Consider the following 17,575-nt stretch of genomic DNA (forward strand, 5'->3'; position numbering starts at 1 on the left):
GGCGTTTCTAGGCCACATTATTTCTAGGGATGGGATTGCAGTGGATCAGTCCAAGGTGCAGGCAGTGAGGGATTGGGGGATTCCAAAGAATGCTTCGGAGATTCGTAGCTTCTTGGGTTTAGCAGGATACTATAGGAAGTTCATCAAGGGTTTTTCCTCTATTGCAGTACCCTTGACTTCCTTGACCAAGAAGAACGCGAAGTATAGTTGGAGTCCAGATTGTCAGAGGAGCTTTGATCAGCTGAAGGATGCACTTACTTCAGCACCGGTGTTAGCTATGACAGTGCCACATGAGGAGTTAGTGGTGTACACCGACGCGTCTAAACTAGGTTTAGGCGCAGTGCTTATGCAGAGTGGCAGAGTTATCGCATATGCGTCGCGACAGTTGAAGATTCATGAGCAGAACTATCCGACGCATGATTTAGAGCTTGCAGCAGTGGTATTTGCGTTGAAAATTTGGAGGCACTATCTTTACGGCGAGAAGTGCAAGATTTTCACCGACCACAAGAGCCTCAAGTACTTCTTCACCCAGAAGGAGTTGAACATGAGGCAGCGCAGATGGCTTGAGCTTGTGAAGGACTATGATTGTGACATTAGCTACCATCCGGGTAAGGCTAATGTAGTGGCAGATGCTTTGAGTCGGAAGTCATCAGTGGTATCATGTTTGACTGTGCAGTTACCACTACAGACCGAGATTCAGAGATTTGGTTTGGAGTGCTATCCGAGTGGCCATGCACCGAGCTTGTCAGTGTTGACAGTGCAGCCAGTTCTGCGAGATCGGATTAGAGAGGGACAGTCTACTGATGAGGAGCTACAGCGATGGAGACAGAGAGATGAGGCCAGAGGTAATCTCTTGTATACAGTGGAGGATGGCATCGTTCAGTACCGTGGGAGGATGTGGGTACCGAGCGTTGATCAGTTGAGAGCCGAGATTCTAGCAGAGGCTCATGCATCTCCGTACTCCATTCACCCCGGAAGTACGAAGATGTACCGAGATTTGCAGTTATTGTATTGGTGGCCTGGGATGAAGAGTGACATCGGGAGAGTGGTGTCAGAGTGCTTGACTTGTCAGCAAGTCAAAGCAGAGCATCAGCGTCCAGCAGGACTTCTTAGACCTCTTCCCATTCCGGAATGGAAATGGGAGAATATTACGATGGACTTTGTGGTTGGCTTGCCGAGGAGTGCCAGAGGTTGCACAGCGATTTGGGTGATTGTGGATAGACTCACCAAGTCAGCTCATTTCTTGCCGGTGAGGACTAACTATACTTTGACACAGTATGCAGAGCTTTACATTAGAGAGATTGTTAGACTGCATGGCATACCAGTGTCTATTGTGTCAGACAGAGATCCGAGATTCACATCTGCGTTTTGGAAGAGTCTGCACACGGCTATGGGGACTAGGCTTCTGTTCAGTACAGCATTTCATCCCCAGACAGATGGTCAGTCTGAGAGAGTGATCCAGGTTCTCGAGGATCTTCTGAGAGCTTGTGTCATTGATTTTCGGGGCTCTTGGGAGACTAGACTGCCATTGGTGGAGTTTACCTATAACAACAGCTTTCAGTCGTCTATAGGTATGGCTCCATATGCAGCACTTTATGGGAGGAGATGCAGATCTCCGGTGCATTGGGATGAGGTTGGTGAGCGGATTTTGTTGGGTCCGGAGATTGTGCAGCAGACAGCTGACATCGTGACGCAGATTCGAGAGAGGATGAGGACTGCGCAGAGTCGGCAGAAGAGTTATGCAGATGCCAGACGACGCGATTTGGAGTTCGCAGTAGGTGATCACGTATTCTTGAAGGTGTCACCTATGAAGGGAGTAGCGCGTTTTGGACGGAGAGGCAAGCTTAATCCGAGATATATAGGGCCATTCGAGATCTTGGAGCGAGTTGGCACGTTGGCCTATCGTTTAGCTCTACCTCCAGGGCTAGCGGCAGTGCACAACGTGTTCCATGTATCCATGCTTCGGAGATATGTCTCCAACCCGTCGCATGTATTGGATTTTGAGCCCTTACAGTTACCACCAGATCTTGTTTACGAGGAAGGACCAGTGCGGATTTTGGCTAGAGAGGAGCGGAGGCTTAGGACGCGGGTCATACCGATGGTCAGAGTCCAGTGGCTGAATCACTCGGAGGAGGAAGCTACTTGGGAGACCGAGGAGGATATGAGGACTCGCTACCCGGAGTTGTTCGGGTAAGTACTTTAATTTCGAGGACGAAATTCAATTTAAGGGGGGGAGAATTGTAACACCCGGTATTTTTAAATACGTAAATTCGCATGCATAATTAGGATATTTAATTAGTTAAATTTATGATTTATGGGTTAAATAATTATGTGAATTATTTGTGCATGATTTAATTTATTTTTAAGCATTTAACCCATAATTAGTGATTTTTATGATTTTTTTAGTATTTTATTATTTAATCGCGTAGACGGGACCATGGACGGACGAGATGACGACTTTCCACCCAAATTATTTTAGGAGCCTTTTTGGAGCCTTAAAATATTATTTTGAGTTTTATTATCCCAAAATTTTAAGTATTTAATTTTATTTAATTTTAGGGGTCATTTTTATCCAAAATTAGTCAAAACATTGACTTTTTAGTATTTTTAAAATTTCCCTAAAATTATATTTCGAGATTTTTAATTAGGTTATCAGATTTTTAAGAGTTTAAGTTGTTTATTATTTATTTTTAAAACCTCTTTATTTAATTAGTTAGCTTATATTTTAATTAAACCAAAAATTTAACCTATTCTACCCAAAACCCTAGCATTTGCCGACATCTCTCCTTCCTCCCAAGCAGCCGACACCCCATCATCATCTTCTTCATCGGTTCAAGGCACCTCCTAGACTCCATAACCATTTTTCTTCGAAGCTTCAAGTTGCTCGTCGTCCCGTCGTCCCGGAAGTTGTCTCACGCTTGTTTATCTTCGTCCTTCGGTGAAAGGCATGTTTTTATCCATTTTTTTTAAACTCATATCAGTATATGTATGCGTGTGGGTGTGTAACATCAGAATTTATATTTTTTTGACATCAAGCTTTTCGATTTTTTCCTCCTTACTTGCTCTCGGTTTTGACATTAGTGTTGCATGCTCACGTTTCCCCTCTCCATGTTTGGTTCGGCTGTTGGCGAGTGTTCCAGAGGTGCCCTAGGGTGCCTAAGGGTCGAGCCATGGCAAGGCTTGGGGCTGAGAAGGGCTCGGCCGTGGGGTTTTTGTCATGGTTGGTGCAGACGGCGCAGAACTGGGGCTCGGATAGGAGGCTTCGGCCTTGGTGTTAGGGAGTGCATGGGGCTGGGGGACTGGTCAGGCTAGGTCTGCCCGGACGTGGGCTACGTCCGGGCGGCGGCGCCCCGGCCAGGGGCGGCCGGAGCTGGCCGGCAGCAGGCCAAGATGGCCTGCTGCTCACGGCCGAGAAGAATAGGGATTAGGGGCACGGGTCTAGGGTTTCAGATGGCATTCGGGTCGGGTCGAGGGGCCGGGTCGGGTCTAAAATAATGTGGGTCAAGTTAAGTGGGTCCGGATCCGGGTTATTTTAATTGGGCTCGGGTATTTTTATTTTTAAGTTTTTAAGTTAATTAGGAGTTAAATAGACTAATTAAATTCCCAAAAATTTAATTAGTACCATTTAATTTATTTGGGTTACTTTAAATTATTTTGGGTTATTTTATTTATTTTTGGGCTTTTAATAAATTTTATTTAAATTTTTAAGTTGGCCAGAAATTTTTATGGGCTTGGGAGCCCATGAAAATTATTGGGCCTGATATTGGGCTTTTGGGCCCATTGGGCCAGGGACAGTGTTATTGGGCCTAAGTTAGTTTAATGGGCTTTGGTTGATTTATGGGCCAAGTCTTAAGTTAAGTTAATGGGATTGAGTGTAGGGCCAGCAGTCCAGAACCATCCATGAGAAAATTGCATGTGTCCTGATTATATATTTAATTATTTTTATGCATTTAAGTTATTTTAATATTTATATGTTAGTAAGAAAAATTAAATTAAATATATATGAAGGACACACAATTTATTTAAGTACATGCATTCATGAAATCCATTTTTATGCTATGATTTAATTTCTATGGTGGAGCAAAATAAAATATTTTAGGTGGAAATTGAAGTAGTGTGGCCATTTATGTATGGGCAGTTTCTGCCATTTATGTATGGGCAGTTTTCTGCCATTTATGTATGGGTGGTTCGCCACCAGCCTCGTACGATGGTTTCCTAGACTGATCAGTCGCACTATGGGTCACACTTACGGATAGGACCATACGATGTTCAGAAAACAAATGCTCAACAACTTATGTATGTATGATATTATGTATGTATGTATGTTTAATTATGTAATTTAAGTTAGAAATTTTGAAGCATGCTCATTCATGTATATGTATGTATTAGTAGTTTAGTGTTTTAAATTATTTTAAACCCTTGTTAGTATGCATGTTGGGCCTCTAGGCTCACTACACTGATATGGTGCAGGTGAGTACGTAGAGGAGCAGGTTACTCCTACCGGTGGTGAGGATCTATGAGCTATGCTGCAGTAGCCCCGTGACCGTGACAGCTTCTGAGTCAATGTCATGTGATACATTTTATTATTTTATTTGGGTTGAGGTGTTTGAAATATTTTATTAAATATTTTTAGTGCATGCACATTTTTATTTATTTTATTTATGCAGGATATTTTTAAATTCTAGGCTTGACTCAGTTGTTTAATTATTTTTTTAAGAATGCATTTTATTTAAGTATTAAAATTATTTATTTATTTAGTCATGAATTTATTTTTAGTATTTTTATTTGGTGCATATATGTATGGGCATATATGTACTTATATTTATTTAGTAGTAAAAAAAAAAAAAAAAATTTCCGCATATTTATTTATTAGAGAGTTAGGGTCGTTTCAATAACGCTTTGCTTAAGGTCCTTGGATCATTTTCTATAGCATAACTAAGAAAATCAGGACCAAAAGTTTTAGCTATCTTAGCAGTCTTGGTTGCAGAGTATACGCTGTACAACGTATTATCCAACCCATTCAGTATATAGTTCCGGCACAAGAAGTCGCTGTACAACGTATTATCCAACCCATTCAGTAGCCATCATACGAAATTTGTCTTAAACTTGTTAATCACCTTTCAACAGCACGCACGCAGCAACAGAGAAGATAGCGAGCCGAGAGTTTAACTCTCTATCTTTAAGACAAATTTGCCCGCCTAGTTGCTTACGGGTTGATCAAAGTGTCTCCCAAGATAGAATGCTTATGAACACTTCAAAGTGTTTAAAAAACTCAGACTCGAAACTCAGATGTATGAGTATGCAAGAAAAGGAAGAGAGAATCCGAAATGAGCGAGTTGGAATGAATGCATATGGCATCTATTTATAGACCTTTCCCGGTTGCACCACTTCGAAGCAAAATAAAATATTTAATTAATTTTTGTCCAAAAAAGTTATATTTATGTCAAAGCCAGCCCAGCCCACGCCGTGCCGTGCCGGCCGATCGGACGGCGGCGCGCATGTGGCTAATGGTTCGAACCTACCCCTTGGGGCCCCAACCATTGTCTAAACTTTGACATTATATAGTGCAATTTATTCCCACATTTTATCAATGTGGGACAATGAGCATAAAGCCTCATTCACCATCCATTTGTCCATAACAAATTTTTCAACACCATTTTCCAAATCTAGAATTTGGGGATGGACTAAAACTTGTTATGCCTCCCTCGACATGAAGATTAGGGAAGTTGAGCATCCTGAATCAACTTTATTTTTTGGAAATTTCATAAATTAAAAGTTCCAAAAATTCATTTTTGCTTTCATATATATTTTATTGGTTAAGGTTCATTCCAATTTTTATTGTCAACAATTTTATATAATTTTATGCATGTTATTGATTTAGGAGAATGATTCGTACAAATCGAATTAATTTAAAAAGAAGTAATCTATTTTATATTATTATCTGCGAGAAGATTTATATATTTTAAACTGTCATCAAAGAAATTTACGAGCCAGCTGACCTAACCAACGCATATTAGGTAATGTAATGAGGAACCTATTTCACACCGACGATGTAATAATTTTATTATATTCATAAAGTAAAATAAACACGACATTATGATTAAAGAGTGCAATAATTATACTAACGACGTGCACTAGGTATATGTTTCTTAATAAAATAAGAAGGTGCCCCTAATTATAAATACTAGTCGTCGTGGCACACGCGATGCGTGTGTAAAATATGAAAATGACGAAAATTTGATATTTAAAAATATTTATATCTTTAATTCAGAAATAATACAAAACAAAAATAAAAATAAATTCAAAAATATATATCGTAAATAGTGGATAGGAAATTCGGAGGATGAATGTTGTTGCAAGTAGTGAAAAGTGGGAAGAAAGTTGAGAGAGAGAGTGATGAGGGGTATAAAAGGAATAAATTGGTGAAAATTCACCATGACACCAAAATCAGTTGGTATAGGGTGCTTAGACTTAATAATATAGTAAAGTATTTTTCTTCGACTTCACGAAAGAAGTGTAGAATTATTGCACAAACATTAAATATAGCAAATTCGTGCTAAATTGGAGTCCCCTTTTCTGCAATTTACTAATGTAATTAGGTGTCTCGACGGATATGAAAGAGCATTGGTCCCCATTTTTTTGTAAATCATATCGTTTGATTCGTAGATGATCGTATACGGCGAGATTTATGTTATTTTAGCTAACCAAATGTGTATGGTCCATTATTTATATTAGCAGTACTTGCTATGCCATGGCTATCCAAGTTAACAAATACAAGAATTTTTATAAATTGACACTTAAAATAAATGCGATTGCTATGTGTTTAAATTTTTGCACTTTTTACTTTTAAGTGATAAAGTATTAATTTTTGGTTAAAAAAAAACTACATATAAAATGTAACAAGAAAGTAATTCATGTCAACTCAATTAATTTAAACACAATATGTACTATTAATTAAAATTAAATCCTATATATTAACCAATTTTTAGTGGGTTGGTTAAGCCTTTAATTTTTTTTTCTTCATAATACAGTATCCTTCATATTGTTTTTGAAGGCAAAATACATTAAAAATTCAATTAAGCTTTCTTCCACTTGCTAGTTACTCCATCCTGATTAAAAAAATAACCGATCGTCTCAAATTCTCTACTAATATTTGTCATTAATTTTCGAACATGCAACACGTGTACTTCAGCCACTAATTATAAAAAATATAAAGAATTTTTTTTAAAAAAAAATCCACGTTTATTAAAAATTGAAATTAAAAAAAAACCGCAGTTCACATTAAATGACCAAGATGATTGATAGCTATACAACAATTGGAAAAAATCAACATTATTTATAAAACATTTGGGGTCACGTCTACCTTAACGTCCTAGTCTTATTAGTGAAGATGGGGACCTCACCAGCTTCATTCATCATACCTTTGCCATTAGGTGTGAACAAAAAGTCAAGCTTAGCATTAAAAAATTTTGAGACTAAAATATCATATGTTGAATTCGTCGGTAAATAAATCGCGGAAAACTACTATATATGAATTTTCGGTTTCAATGAAGATTATTTATGTCTATACTTTCAACAAGCGCGAATTTAAATTCATTTATTTTGACACACGAGGGGTCGGGTTTTCGACTGACATAAATATTAACCTAGTTTAGTGTGGTATATATGAATTGCTTGTTGGATACTCTTGGTCAAAAGAAACATTGAAATCAACAATTCCCAAGATTTTTACCCAAAACGATACCCCAACTTTTAACAAAGAGTGCAACTTTAGAGAAAGCAAAACAATCAAATTACTAAAAATATTTTACAAGAATGAAAAAGGTCTAAAAGTGTGAATAACAATAAATAAGGGGTGGTGGGATAATTATTAAATTTTCAGTTAACAAGAATCATCCTTCTCAATGTGTGACCTTTATTGGATTGGATTTTGAAATATATATATATATATTCTATTTTATTCTATATTATAATACATAAAGGTGCTAGAGTAACCGTTTTTGATCATTTTAATATTTGTACCAAATTACCCCTATCAACATATAACTACCCACTTTCTCATATTCTTTTCCATGTTATTTTTTTAACCACATATTTTGTAATAATAAAAAATAAATCATTATAATATATATATATATATATATATATATGTAAATACATAGTATTATATATTACATCACACACACACACAAAGCATGTGCATGGATGCTAGTATATATAAATCCCAACTATCTCTAAAATTAACAAATTCCCAAATATATAGAGAAGTTACGCTACAAAAAACTGCAACTAACTCTCTCTCTCTCTCTCTCTCTCAATGGCGGATCGGACTGTGCCGTACTCTAGTAAATTTCCTATATTATAGAGAATTCACGGGTCAGAAAGCTGCAACTGCAACTATTTCTGTTTCCTCTGTGAATGTCAATGAAGAATTGAGCTGTGCTTAATCTTTGTGTAGTCTCCTTCAGTGTCTGCGCACGCACTTGAGCTAGTTACAGGTGAGTGAAAGCCGGAATGATCCCTTTATAAGATAATAAATTAAATTTTTTTTTTGTTGTTGTTAGACTACCTAATTAACTTGAATCGATATTGCTACCTCAAGTCCTGCTACACAATCGATCATGGTTTTCATTTAATTTCTTGGGTGCAAAGGAATTAAAGAAGTACCTTTGGGTTTTAATTCAATGTGCTGAGTTTCCTCATGTTATAATAGTAGTCTATCAGCACGATCTCTTCTGACGTGAACGACGCTTCCCTTGTTTCTCATTTCTTAATAGGTTTGCAATGTTTTACAGGCAGTGAGAGAAATATATCACGAGATTGTTCCGAGTCGTCATTGGAAGAATAAAATCAGCAAAATTGTTTTCATAGGTATATTTTTCATAACATCGGTAAAATTTAATTTGGAGATACAATGGCAGATTTTAAACATGGATTAATGCTAATGTACGTGTAGGTCGTTCATTAATTAATGAGGAGATTCTTGTGAACACCATGGAAGACTACTACCAAATGTTTTGAAGGTGTGTAGTTAGTTTCATGTTTTTTTTTTACTTTAATCTTTCTTGGGTTCTTGATATATATGGTAATCCTTGAAAATTATATATTAATTTTGTCACTTTCCCTACTTTTTCTAATAATGACTTTCTTTGGTCATCTCAATTTGATCAATTTGTTGTATAAAAACTACGGATATTACACTATACATCTCAATTTTAAAAACAAACTCAACAAACATTTCAACCCAAAAAGTCCATCTACTCCAAATTCAGTAATCTGTTACCTGAATCACAGTTTATTTATGTGATAAAATTACGGATCATAATTAATTTTCCATTGGGATTCAGTAATTCATGTAATCTAGTAGTATTCAAACAGAAACTCAACTTATAGGAATATACTGGAGTTAAATTACCTACTACTTTCTCTTTTTTTTTTGAAAATGAAATTACCTACATTTTGGGAACACTTTTTTTTGCAATAGATCAGGTCCCCCCCGGCCCCTACTACTATACTAGTGGTCCTGCATTAAACTATTTAGCTGCCGACAGCCAGCCAAGCCTAGGATTTCTTGCATATATGGGGTAATGTCGATGTTGGCATATGGTACGTAGGCGTATCCATATGTCAGATTCAACGGCCCGTTTTTTTATGCAAGCGAGATGTTCATGTGAACATTTCACTTACATTAAATTTAGGTCGTTGGATATCTCATTGGCACTATTCTAATGGTGTAACATTGACACAATCCTTGCATGGTGAATGGAGAATTTACTTTTTGATTGAGATTACCTTTAGGCAATTCAAGAAACCAAAGGGGTTTCTTTTAGTAACAACACAAAAACTTCCTACGTACCATTTCAATTGCCTACCATATTTTTGAGTAATTTAACTCAAGTAGGAATGGGCTCATATCATCTTCTAATCCAATCAACAACACTTTTTAAAATCTTGAATTGCTTTTTCACAACTTTAGGAAAATAACATAATTTCATATATTCTTATATTAAATGTTCATTTCATAATCCTGACTGTTGTTCGCATGGCTATATATATATCATCTAATTCGTCGTCTCTAGAAGCACGGAAACAATCGTCCTAGGCATTTCTCTTGAAATTTTGTTTACATATCGTCGAGCAACCTATTTCACACCGACTATATATGTAATAATTTTATTGTATTCATAAAATAAAATATACACGACATTATGATTAAAGAGTGCAATAATTATACTAACGTGCAATAGATGTTTCTTAATAAAAAAGAAGGTGCCCCTAATATGTTTATATTAACTTCTTATTAACTTATTATAGATATTTTCTTCGACTTCATGAAAGAAGTGTAAAATTATTGCACAAACATTAAATATATCAAATTCGTGTTAAATTGGAGACCCCTTTTTTGCAATTTACTAATGTAATTAGGTGTCTTAATTGACGGATATGAAAGAGCTTTGGTCTCAATCTTTTTGTAAATCATATCGTTTTGATTCGTGGATGATCGTGTATCTAGATTTATGTTATTTTATCTAACTAAATATGTATAGTCCATTATATATACTAGCATAATCGCACACACGTGTTGCGTGTGTATAAAATCATATAATATATTTAATATTGTATGTTATATATGTATAAATATTATATTTTCGATAATATTTAAATTTATTTTTTTTCATTTATAAAGTAACATAAAAATAAATTTAAATTTTATTTATCAATTTATCTTATCTATAATGTTTAGTTGTGAAGGAAAAATTGAAATATCAAAATTTCAGCTGCTTAGCATTTAAAAAATTTGAGACTAAAATATCATCAATGTTGAATTCGTCGGTAAATAAATAGCGGAAAACTATTACGAATTTTCCGTTTTAATGAAAATTATTTATGTTCATAGTTTCAACGAGCGCGGATTTAAATTCATTTATTTTGACACGTGGATGGTCAGATTTTCAAGTGATATAAATATTAACCTATTTTAGTGTGTTATGAATTGCTTGTTGGGTCCTCATGGTCAAAAGAAGCATGAAAATCAACACTCCCCAAGATTTTTACCGAAACGATACCACAACTTTTAACAAAGAGTGCAATTTTAGAGAAAGCAAAACAATCAAATTACTAAAAATAGTTTAGAAGAATGAAAAAGGACTAAAAGTGTGAATAACAATAAATAAGGGTGGCGTGGATAATTCTTCCATTTTCAGTTAACAAGAATAGTCCTTCTCAATGTGTGAGATTTACTGGATTGGATCTTGAAATATATATAGGATTTTTTTTAAGTGATCATGCCCACTACCATGTCCACTAATGACGTGATACTATTTTATTGAACCTATAATTTATTACATATTTATCAAATTCAATTGAATAGTGACACATTGATGAATATGATAGATGACATTGAAAGAAAATATGTATATATATAAACCTCAACGATCTCTGAAAGTAAAAAATTTCTGCTGCAAAAAGCTGCAACTCTCTCTCTCTACCTGTCAATGGCGGATCGGACTGTGCTGTACTCTTGTAAATTTCCTATATTATAGAGAATTCACTGGTCAGAAAGCTGCAACTTTCTCTCTTTCCTCTGTGAATGTCAATGACGAATTGAGATGTGCTTAATCTTTGTGTAGTCTCCTTCAGTTTCTGTGCACTTGAGCTACAGGTGAGTGAAAGACGGAATGATCACTTTATTTGAGGTTTATTTGGTTGTTTTGTTATTTTTATTGGTTAATGTTTTGTATTAATGCTGATTGTGTTGTTGTAATGTGAGGTGGATCTGAGTGAGTAAAGGTTTTTGGGATTTGTTGTTGATTTTTCTTTGCTCCGAGGACGCAGTCATGCATGCATGTTTAATTTATTTATTTGATCTGAGTTTTTGTTTGTTTCACTTTCAGAGTTTTGGATTGTAGAAAAAGGAAGGCTTTCTGTGATATTTCGGATTTGACATTGGTTTTCAAGCGGAATTGTGGAGGTTATTTGATTTCGAGTGGCAGTTCATGCGTGTGAGTATAAGTTTGAGTGAGAGGTTTTTGTGATCTGAGTTTGGTTGTCTTAGCCGAGGAGTGGATCATTGTGCCGCAATTTGTTGATATTTGATGGTTGCTTGACTACGTAATGTGATCGAGAAATTGGCTAGCCTCTGGTTGGTGGATGCTTGTGTGGGATTTTCTCCGATGCTGGCTGAGATAATTTGGAGTCTTGATCACTTTATGCATGAAAGATTGTGTCTGATGATACTCAGGTCTTTTGGATTTCTTTGACGTTGAGGTTGGAGCACAGAGGGAGGATTGCTTTTGCTTGTGTTTGAAGATTACTGCAGAGTTTGGAGATGAGAAGCTCTTGGTACAATAAACTATCTTTGATTTTCGGCTCTAGACTACCGCTGAACTGGTTGATTTTGTGTCTAGTTTGTGTCTTCTTTTTTATTGCACTTTTTGGATCTTCTTCCACTACATTTGATGTTGTGACTGCTTCCGCAAGGCCTGAGATTTATTTGAACTATAGAAGATTAAAAGAGAGAGCGTTCAGTGATTATTTCGATTTAAAAAATCTAGGGTCTGATAATGTGAAAAATTTTGATCTTTGTGGGAAGGAAAGAGAGAATTATGTGCCATGCTACAATATGTCCGCTAGTTTGTTAGCTGGTTTTAAAGATGGGGAGGAGTTTGATCGTCACTGTGAAGTATTACAGGATCAACAACGTTGCTTGGTTCGACCCCCAAAAGATTACAAGATTCCTTTGAATTGGCCGAGTGGTAGGGATGTTGTATGGACTGGGAATGTTAAGCTCAGCAAAGACCAATTCCTTTCATCTGGAAGCATGACAAAAAGGTAGTTATTCTTAACTTAGTTGGAAAATTTTGGATTCAACCTTTTCAGTTCCACTGGATTAATGGGCATATGCAACTGCTGTTATTTACATATTATAGTTGCCATATGTTCCATCATTGGTGTACCTTTGAATTTCGACAGGTTAATGTTGCTGGAAGAGAATCAAATTTCCTTTCGCTCGGATGATGGTATGATTGTTGATGGTGTCAAGGATTATTCTCACCAGATTGCTGAGATGATAGGATTGGGAAGTGATGCTGAATTCCGTGAAGCTGGTGTAAGTAATCTCTACCAAGCTTTCATATCTTTTTAATAAATAATTTGGCCGACTGCACCATATTTTCTTTTGTAAATGCAGGTTGTGTTGGTTACGAAAACCCATAAAAGTTTTTAAAATTTTTTTTTTGTTTTTTTAAAATGTGAAATTGTTTTGCATTTTATCTTTCATCGTGGGATGATTAAATTTTATCTACCCAATTATGTATTTGATGAATTTACTTCTGCCAAATTACAGGTGCTCAATGTCTTAGACATTGACTGTGGATTTGGTAGCTTTGATGCGCACTTGCTCTCACTCAAGTTGATGGCCGTTTGTGTAGCAGCTTATGAGTCAACTGGTAGCCAAGTTCAGCTAGCCCTTGAGAGAGGTCTACCAGCTATCATTGGAAGCTTCAATTCAAGACAACTACCATTTCCATCATTATCATATGACATGGTTCACTGCACTCAGTGTGGCATTTTCTGGGATGACAAAGGTATTTTCTTTGTTTGGCATAGGTGTGATGATCTTTCCTCTTTATTGCAAGCAATTTTTAGGCAATTATTTTTTAAGAATGAGTTATTAAACTAAGACAATGGACTTTATCATATACTTGGAGCATTTTTACATTATAGAAAGGTAAAAATCGTAAAATTGATATTTGGGTTCAACATGCATGTCAAGCTATTGTCATCCTGATTTCCTGTTGCAGCTACCACCATTTGATTTGATTTCGGCCTACTACACCCCAGAAACTTGTGTGATATGTATGTTTTGGTGTCAGGGAGCTGGTTTATTATTATTTTATTTATTTTTATATATTTTTTATATTTTTTTAACAGAAAATTAGTACTTTCGAAACAATTCCAGGTACCATACGTATCAGATGTCATCGCCCGATGTATTATTTAGCGGTTTTTTTCTATAAATAGAAATTTACTATTTCACGAAAAGTGTTACATCTAACACACATCTTCAGTCATCAAATTGGTCCTCTTCAGATACTAGTTAAATGCTTGTATTTTCCTTTTCTTTCCATACTAATGAAAGTAAAATATTTTGCTCAGAAAATTTCTGTTGCATCTTGAATATGTTACAATTTGGAAATGAATGAGATCTAAGTTCATTCTAAAAAATTTAGGTTACATAAAAAAGACAAAGTACAAGCTGATGAACATAAATTGAACTATATGATCAAGATTTTTCCTAAATCTGGAATACGCAGCAGAGAGATGTATTATCAAAGAAAATTAATGACTTTGTCTGTACATGCAGTTTAACACCTAGTTGACATAAATATCCCCATTTAATATACTTCATTTGCTGGATTTGTATTTGATGCGTTTATTAAACCACAAGGCAAGTTAGTTATTTTATGTTTTCTAGGCACTCTGAAAGAGGATAATGGGGTGGGTGTTGCCTAAGCTTTTTGTATTTTGACATAATGTGATGGATTTAAATTAATTATTTGTGATTTCTTGTACTTATTATGAGTTTGTCTATCAGATGGAATCTTTCTAATCGAAGTTGACAGAGTACTCAGGCCTGGAGGATACTTTGTTTTAACATCACCGACAAACAGACATCAAGGAAGTTCTGTAGGCACAAAGAAAGGCAACATCGCAACTCCTTTTGAAGTATTCACTCAAAAACTATGTTGGAATCTTTTGGCAGAGCAAGAGGAGACTCTCATCTGGCAGAAAACTGCAGATGCTCAATGCTATATTTCTAGGTGAGGCTAGTTTGTTACTCGTATCTTATGCCTGATGTTTCCTTTATTTCGATTCATTTACCGATTTTCATTTCTTCGGTTGGCTTTGTATCCCTTTCTCCCTCAGTTTTTCCATCATGCATCCTTCATTTATCCATGATTTCCTTTCGGTTCTAATTTTAGAAAGCAGGGCAGTACCCCACTTTGTAATGCAGAGGATGCCCAATCATATTATAGACCACTCGCGCAGTGTATAAGTGGTACAACAAGCAAGCGTTGGATCCCAATTCAGAAGAGATCATCTGGTTCTTTAAACTCTGATCAGCTCGAAGTCTATGGTAAGTGATGCTCATTCAATGACATGCATGTGTTTGGTTTTTCTTCGGTCCTCTGCCAACATGCTAAATCCTGCTCTTTCGGTTTGCAAACAAGTCAATTTGTCATAATTACGATCAATTTTGACAGGAATTAATCCTGAAGATTTCTTTGAAGAATTGGAGTTCTGGAGATCATCCTTGAGAAATTATTGGTCATTGCTTTCTCCCTTGATTTTCTCTGACCACCCGAAGAGACCAGGTGATGAAGACCCAATGCCTCCTTATAATATGGTTCGAAATATGATGGACATGCATGCTCATTATGGAGGCTTTAATGCTGCCCTGTTGGAAGCTAGAAAGTCTGCGTGGGTAATGAATGTTGTGCCCGTAGGTGAACCTAATACACTTCCTATCATTTTTGACCAGGGTTTTGCAGGTGTCTTGCATAACTGGTGAGATGTTTTTTCACCCTACAGGCCTACACCAGTTCACTGATGTGCTTCTTAAGTAAAAGTTAACTGATAAGCAGCTGGTTATTCTGGAAATCCTGTTTCGGTCTTAAGTTTCTTTTGACATCATGTTTCTAAGTATAGGATAATATAAGTTATATTCTTATAGCAAAGTTTTACTAGTATTTTATAATTTTTACCTGGGGTGGCTTATTGTTGAACGTCTGAAGTTTGGTTGAGATATTGCGATATAAGAACATTAGCCATCAGCCGTTGAGGTTCACTTGTAGGTGGTGAGGGAATTTCTAGCAGTACATCTAGCTTCTTTGAAATGGTTCGAAACATAGTCTGATTTGGATAACAACCACTTAATTTAAATTTCACGATGAGAAGTTTATCCTCTATATAACCAATATGCAAACCGTGACTACAACAAGGAATAAAATATATTCTCCACTCTGTCACTTTTCTATGTGATATTTTCTTGCACTATATCTTGTATTTTCTAAAACTATTCCATGGAGTGTTGAGAAAACAGTCCTTACAATGCAGGTGTGAACCTTTTCCTACCTACCCTCGGACATATGACTTGCTTCACGCCAAGGGACTACTTTCACACCTTGCTACACAACAGTGTAGTATGGTTGATTTAATTTTTGAGATGGATCGCATTCTCCGGCCTGAGGTAATGGTCAATGACCCAAGTTCATATGCTCTATAGTTCTTGATCATTCGATGATTTTCTGCATCTTATCCTGTTGAAAATACAGATCATATTCGCACAATTTTGTATCTGCCCTTGATACTAGAAATGACATGCATCCACTGTTTGCAGGGATGGGTTATCATATCTGATAATGTTGGTCTTATTGAGAGTGCACGTACCATCGTTACACAGCTCCGCTGGGAAGCTCGGGTTATTAATGTTCGGAATGGAAGTGACCAGCGGCTACTAGTATGCCAAAAACCATTTGTGAGAAAATGATCTCTTTTGAAAGCTCTTACCATCCCCTGAGACAATCAAATCATCACAAAACCTGGTAATTCTTACATGTCTTGGATTATGGAACATATGAATAATTCATAAAAAGCTTGCGGTGGCCTGGGGTGCTTATTGAGCAAGTATGGCTAGTTGTTTTTCTCCAAATGAAAAAGTATTCAAATTCAATCCCTAGTTTTTCTAAAAATAAAATTTTCCCATGTCTGTATACCACTCCTCCCGGGGGTGGGTTGGGTTAGTCGGGTCAACCACTGGTTCTGTGTATAAGTTTTGATTCAATGATATCCATCACCCAAGTAACATTCTATATATAACTGCATCAATCAGGACAACACGCCTGCTGGTTAAGGTTCCACGCAGTCATATGATGATTTTCCACGAGAAACATGTCCTTGCGAAGATGGTATCGAAAATTTTGAACATTGTAGATTAGAGGTTTGGTGCAGAGGATCTCTAGTTGAGAGAGAAGAGGATTTCTCTAATGGTTCACGGCAATTCATCGATCCATTTCTAAATTCTCTTTTGGGTTTTTGTTTTTGTTTTTGTTTTTGTTTTTATAAGTTCTATTTGATTATTTATGTGATCGAATCGTGTTTGCTGTTAAACAACTGAACCAGTCTGCTGTAATTGCTACAAATTAAGCCACAAAATGTAAGAAGTGAATATATGACAACTCACAAGTATATGAACTCTAATCCCGAGTTTTGTTGCTCCGATGTCACAGATTCTACCATTTTTACAACTATATATATGTTCAGTGCTCTGCCATTTACAATTGGCTTAAGGTCATTTCCTTTTATGTTGTGGAATTTGGAAACTTTACATGTCAAAACATGCCCAGACCCAAACTTAGTTAGCCAACGGCCTTAATAATATAATATTATATAAATATTCGGGGACAAAATGTATAATAAGCTTTTCAGTAATTTAATTTACTTTTTTTAGAAAAAAATAAATTAAAACACCAATTGTTGCGGCGTCTCGACAGTAAGGAAATGATTTAATTTT

General features: G+C 36.1%; 1 protein-coding gene across 4 annotated transcripts; it reads left to right on the forward strand.

Moving 5' to 3' along the window:
* The first annotated feature begins 8,268 nt into the window (after positions 1 to 8,268).
* LOC140871587 (probable methyltransferase PMT4) lies at positions 8,269 to 17,194 on the forward strand. 4 transcript variants are annotated; one of them, XM_073274166.1, is made up of 13 exons: positions 8,269 to 8,498; positions 8,796 to 8,871; positions 8,957 to 9,023; positions 11,895 to 12,342; positions 12,684 to 12,831; positions 12,973 to 13,108; positions 13,346 to 13,586; positions 14,597 to 14,822; positions 14,985 to 15,139; positions 15,267 to 15,570; positions 16,120 to 16,252; positions 16,403 to 16,607; positions 16,895 to 17,194. In XM_073274166.1, the coding sequence occupies exons 5-12, from the start codon at positions 12,821 to 12,823 to the stop codon at positions 16,550 to 16,552; spliced, it is 1,356 nt and encodes a 451-aa protein (XP_073130267.1). In that variant the 5' UTR covers positions 8,269 to 8,498; positions 8,796 to 8,871; positions 8,957 to 9,023; positions 11,895 to 12,342; positions 12,684 to 12,820; the 3' UTR covers positions 16,553 to 16,607; positions 16,895 to 17,194. The 4 variants fall into 4 exon arrangements, with proteins under 4 accessions (XP_073130267.1, XP_073130266.1, XP_073130264.1 ...); XM_073274165.1 differs by having other exon boundaries at positions 12,692 to 12,831; XM_073274163.1 differs by having other exon boundaries at positions 11,895 to 12,831.
* Positions 17,195 to 17,575: the final 381 nt, after the last annotated feature.

Source organism: Henckelia pumila, unplaced genomic scaffold (genome assembly GCF_033568475.1).
Source record: "Henckelia pumila isolate YLH828 unplaced genomic scaffold, ASM3356847v2 CTG_461:::fragment_3, whole genome shotgun sequence".
Taxonomy (NCBI): Eukaryota; Viridiplantae; Streptophyta; class Magnoliopsida; order Lamiales; family Gesneriaceae; genus Henckelia; species Henckelia pumila.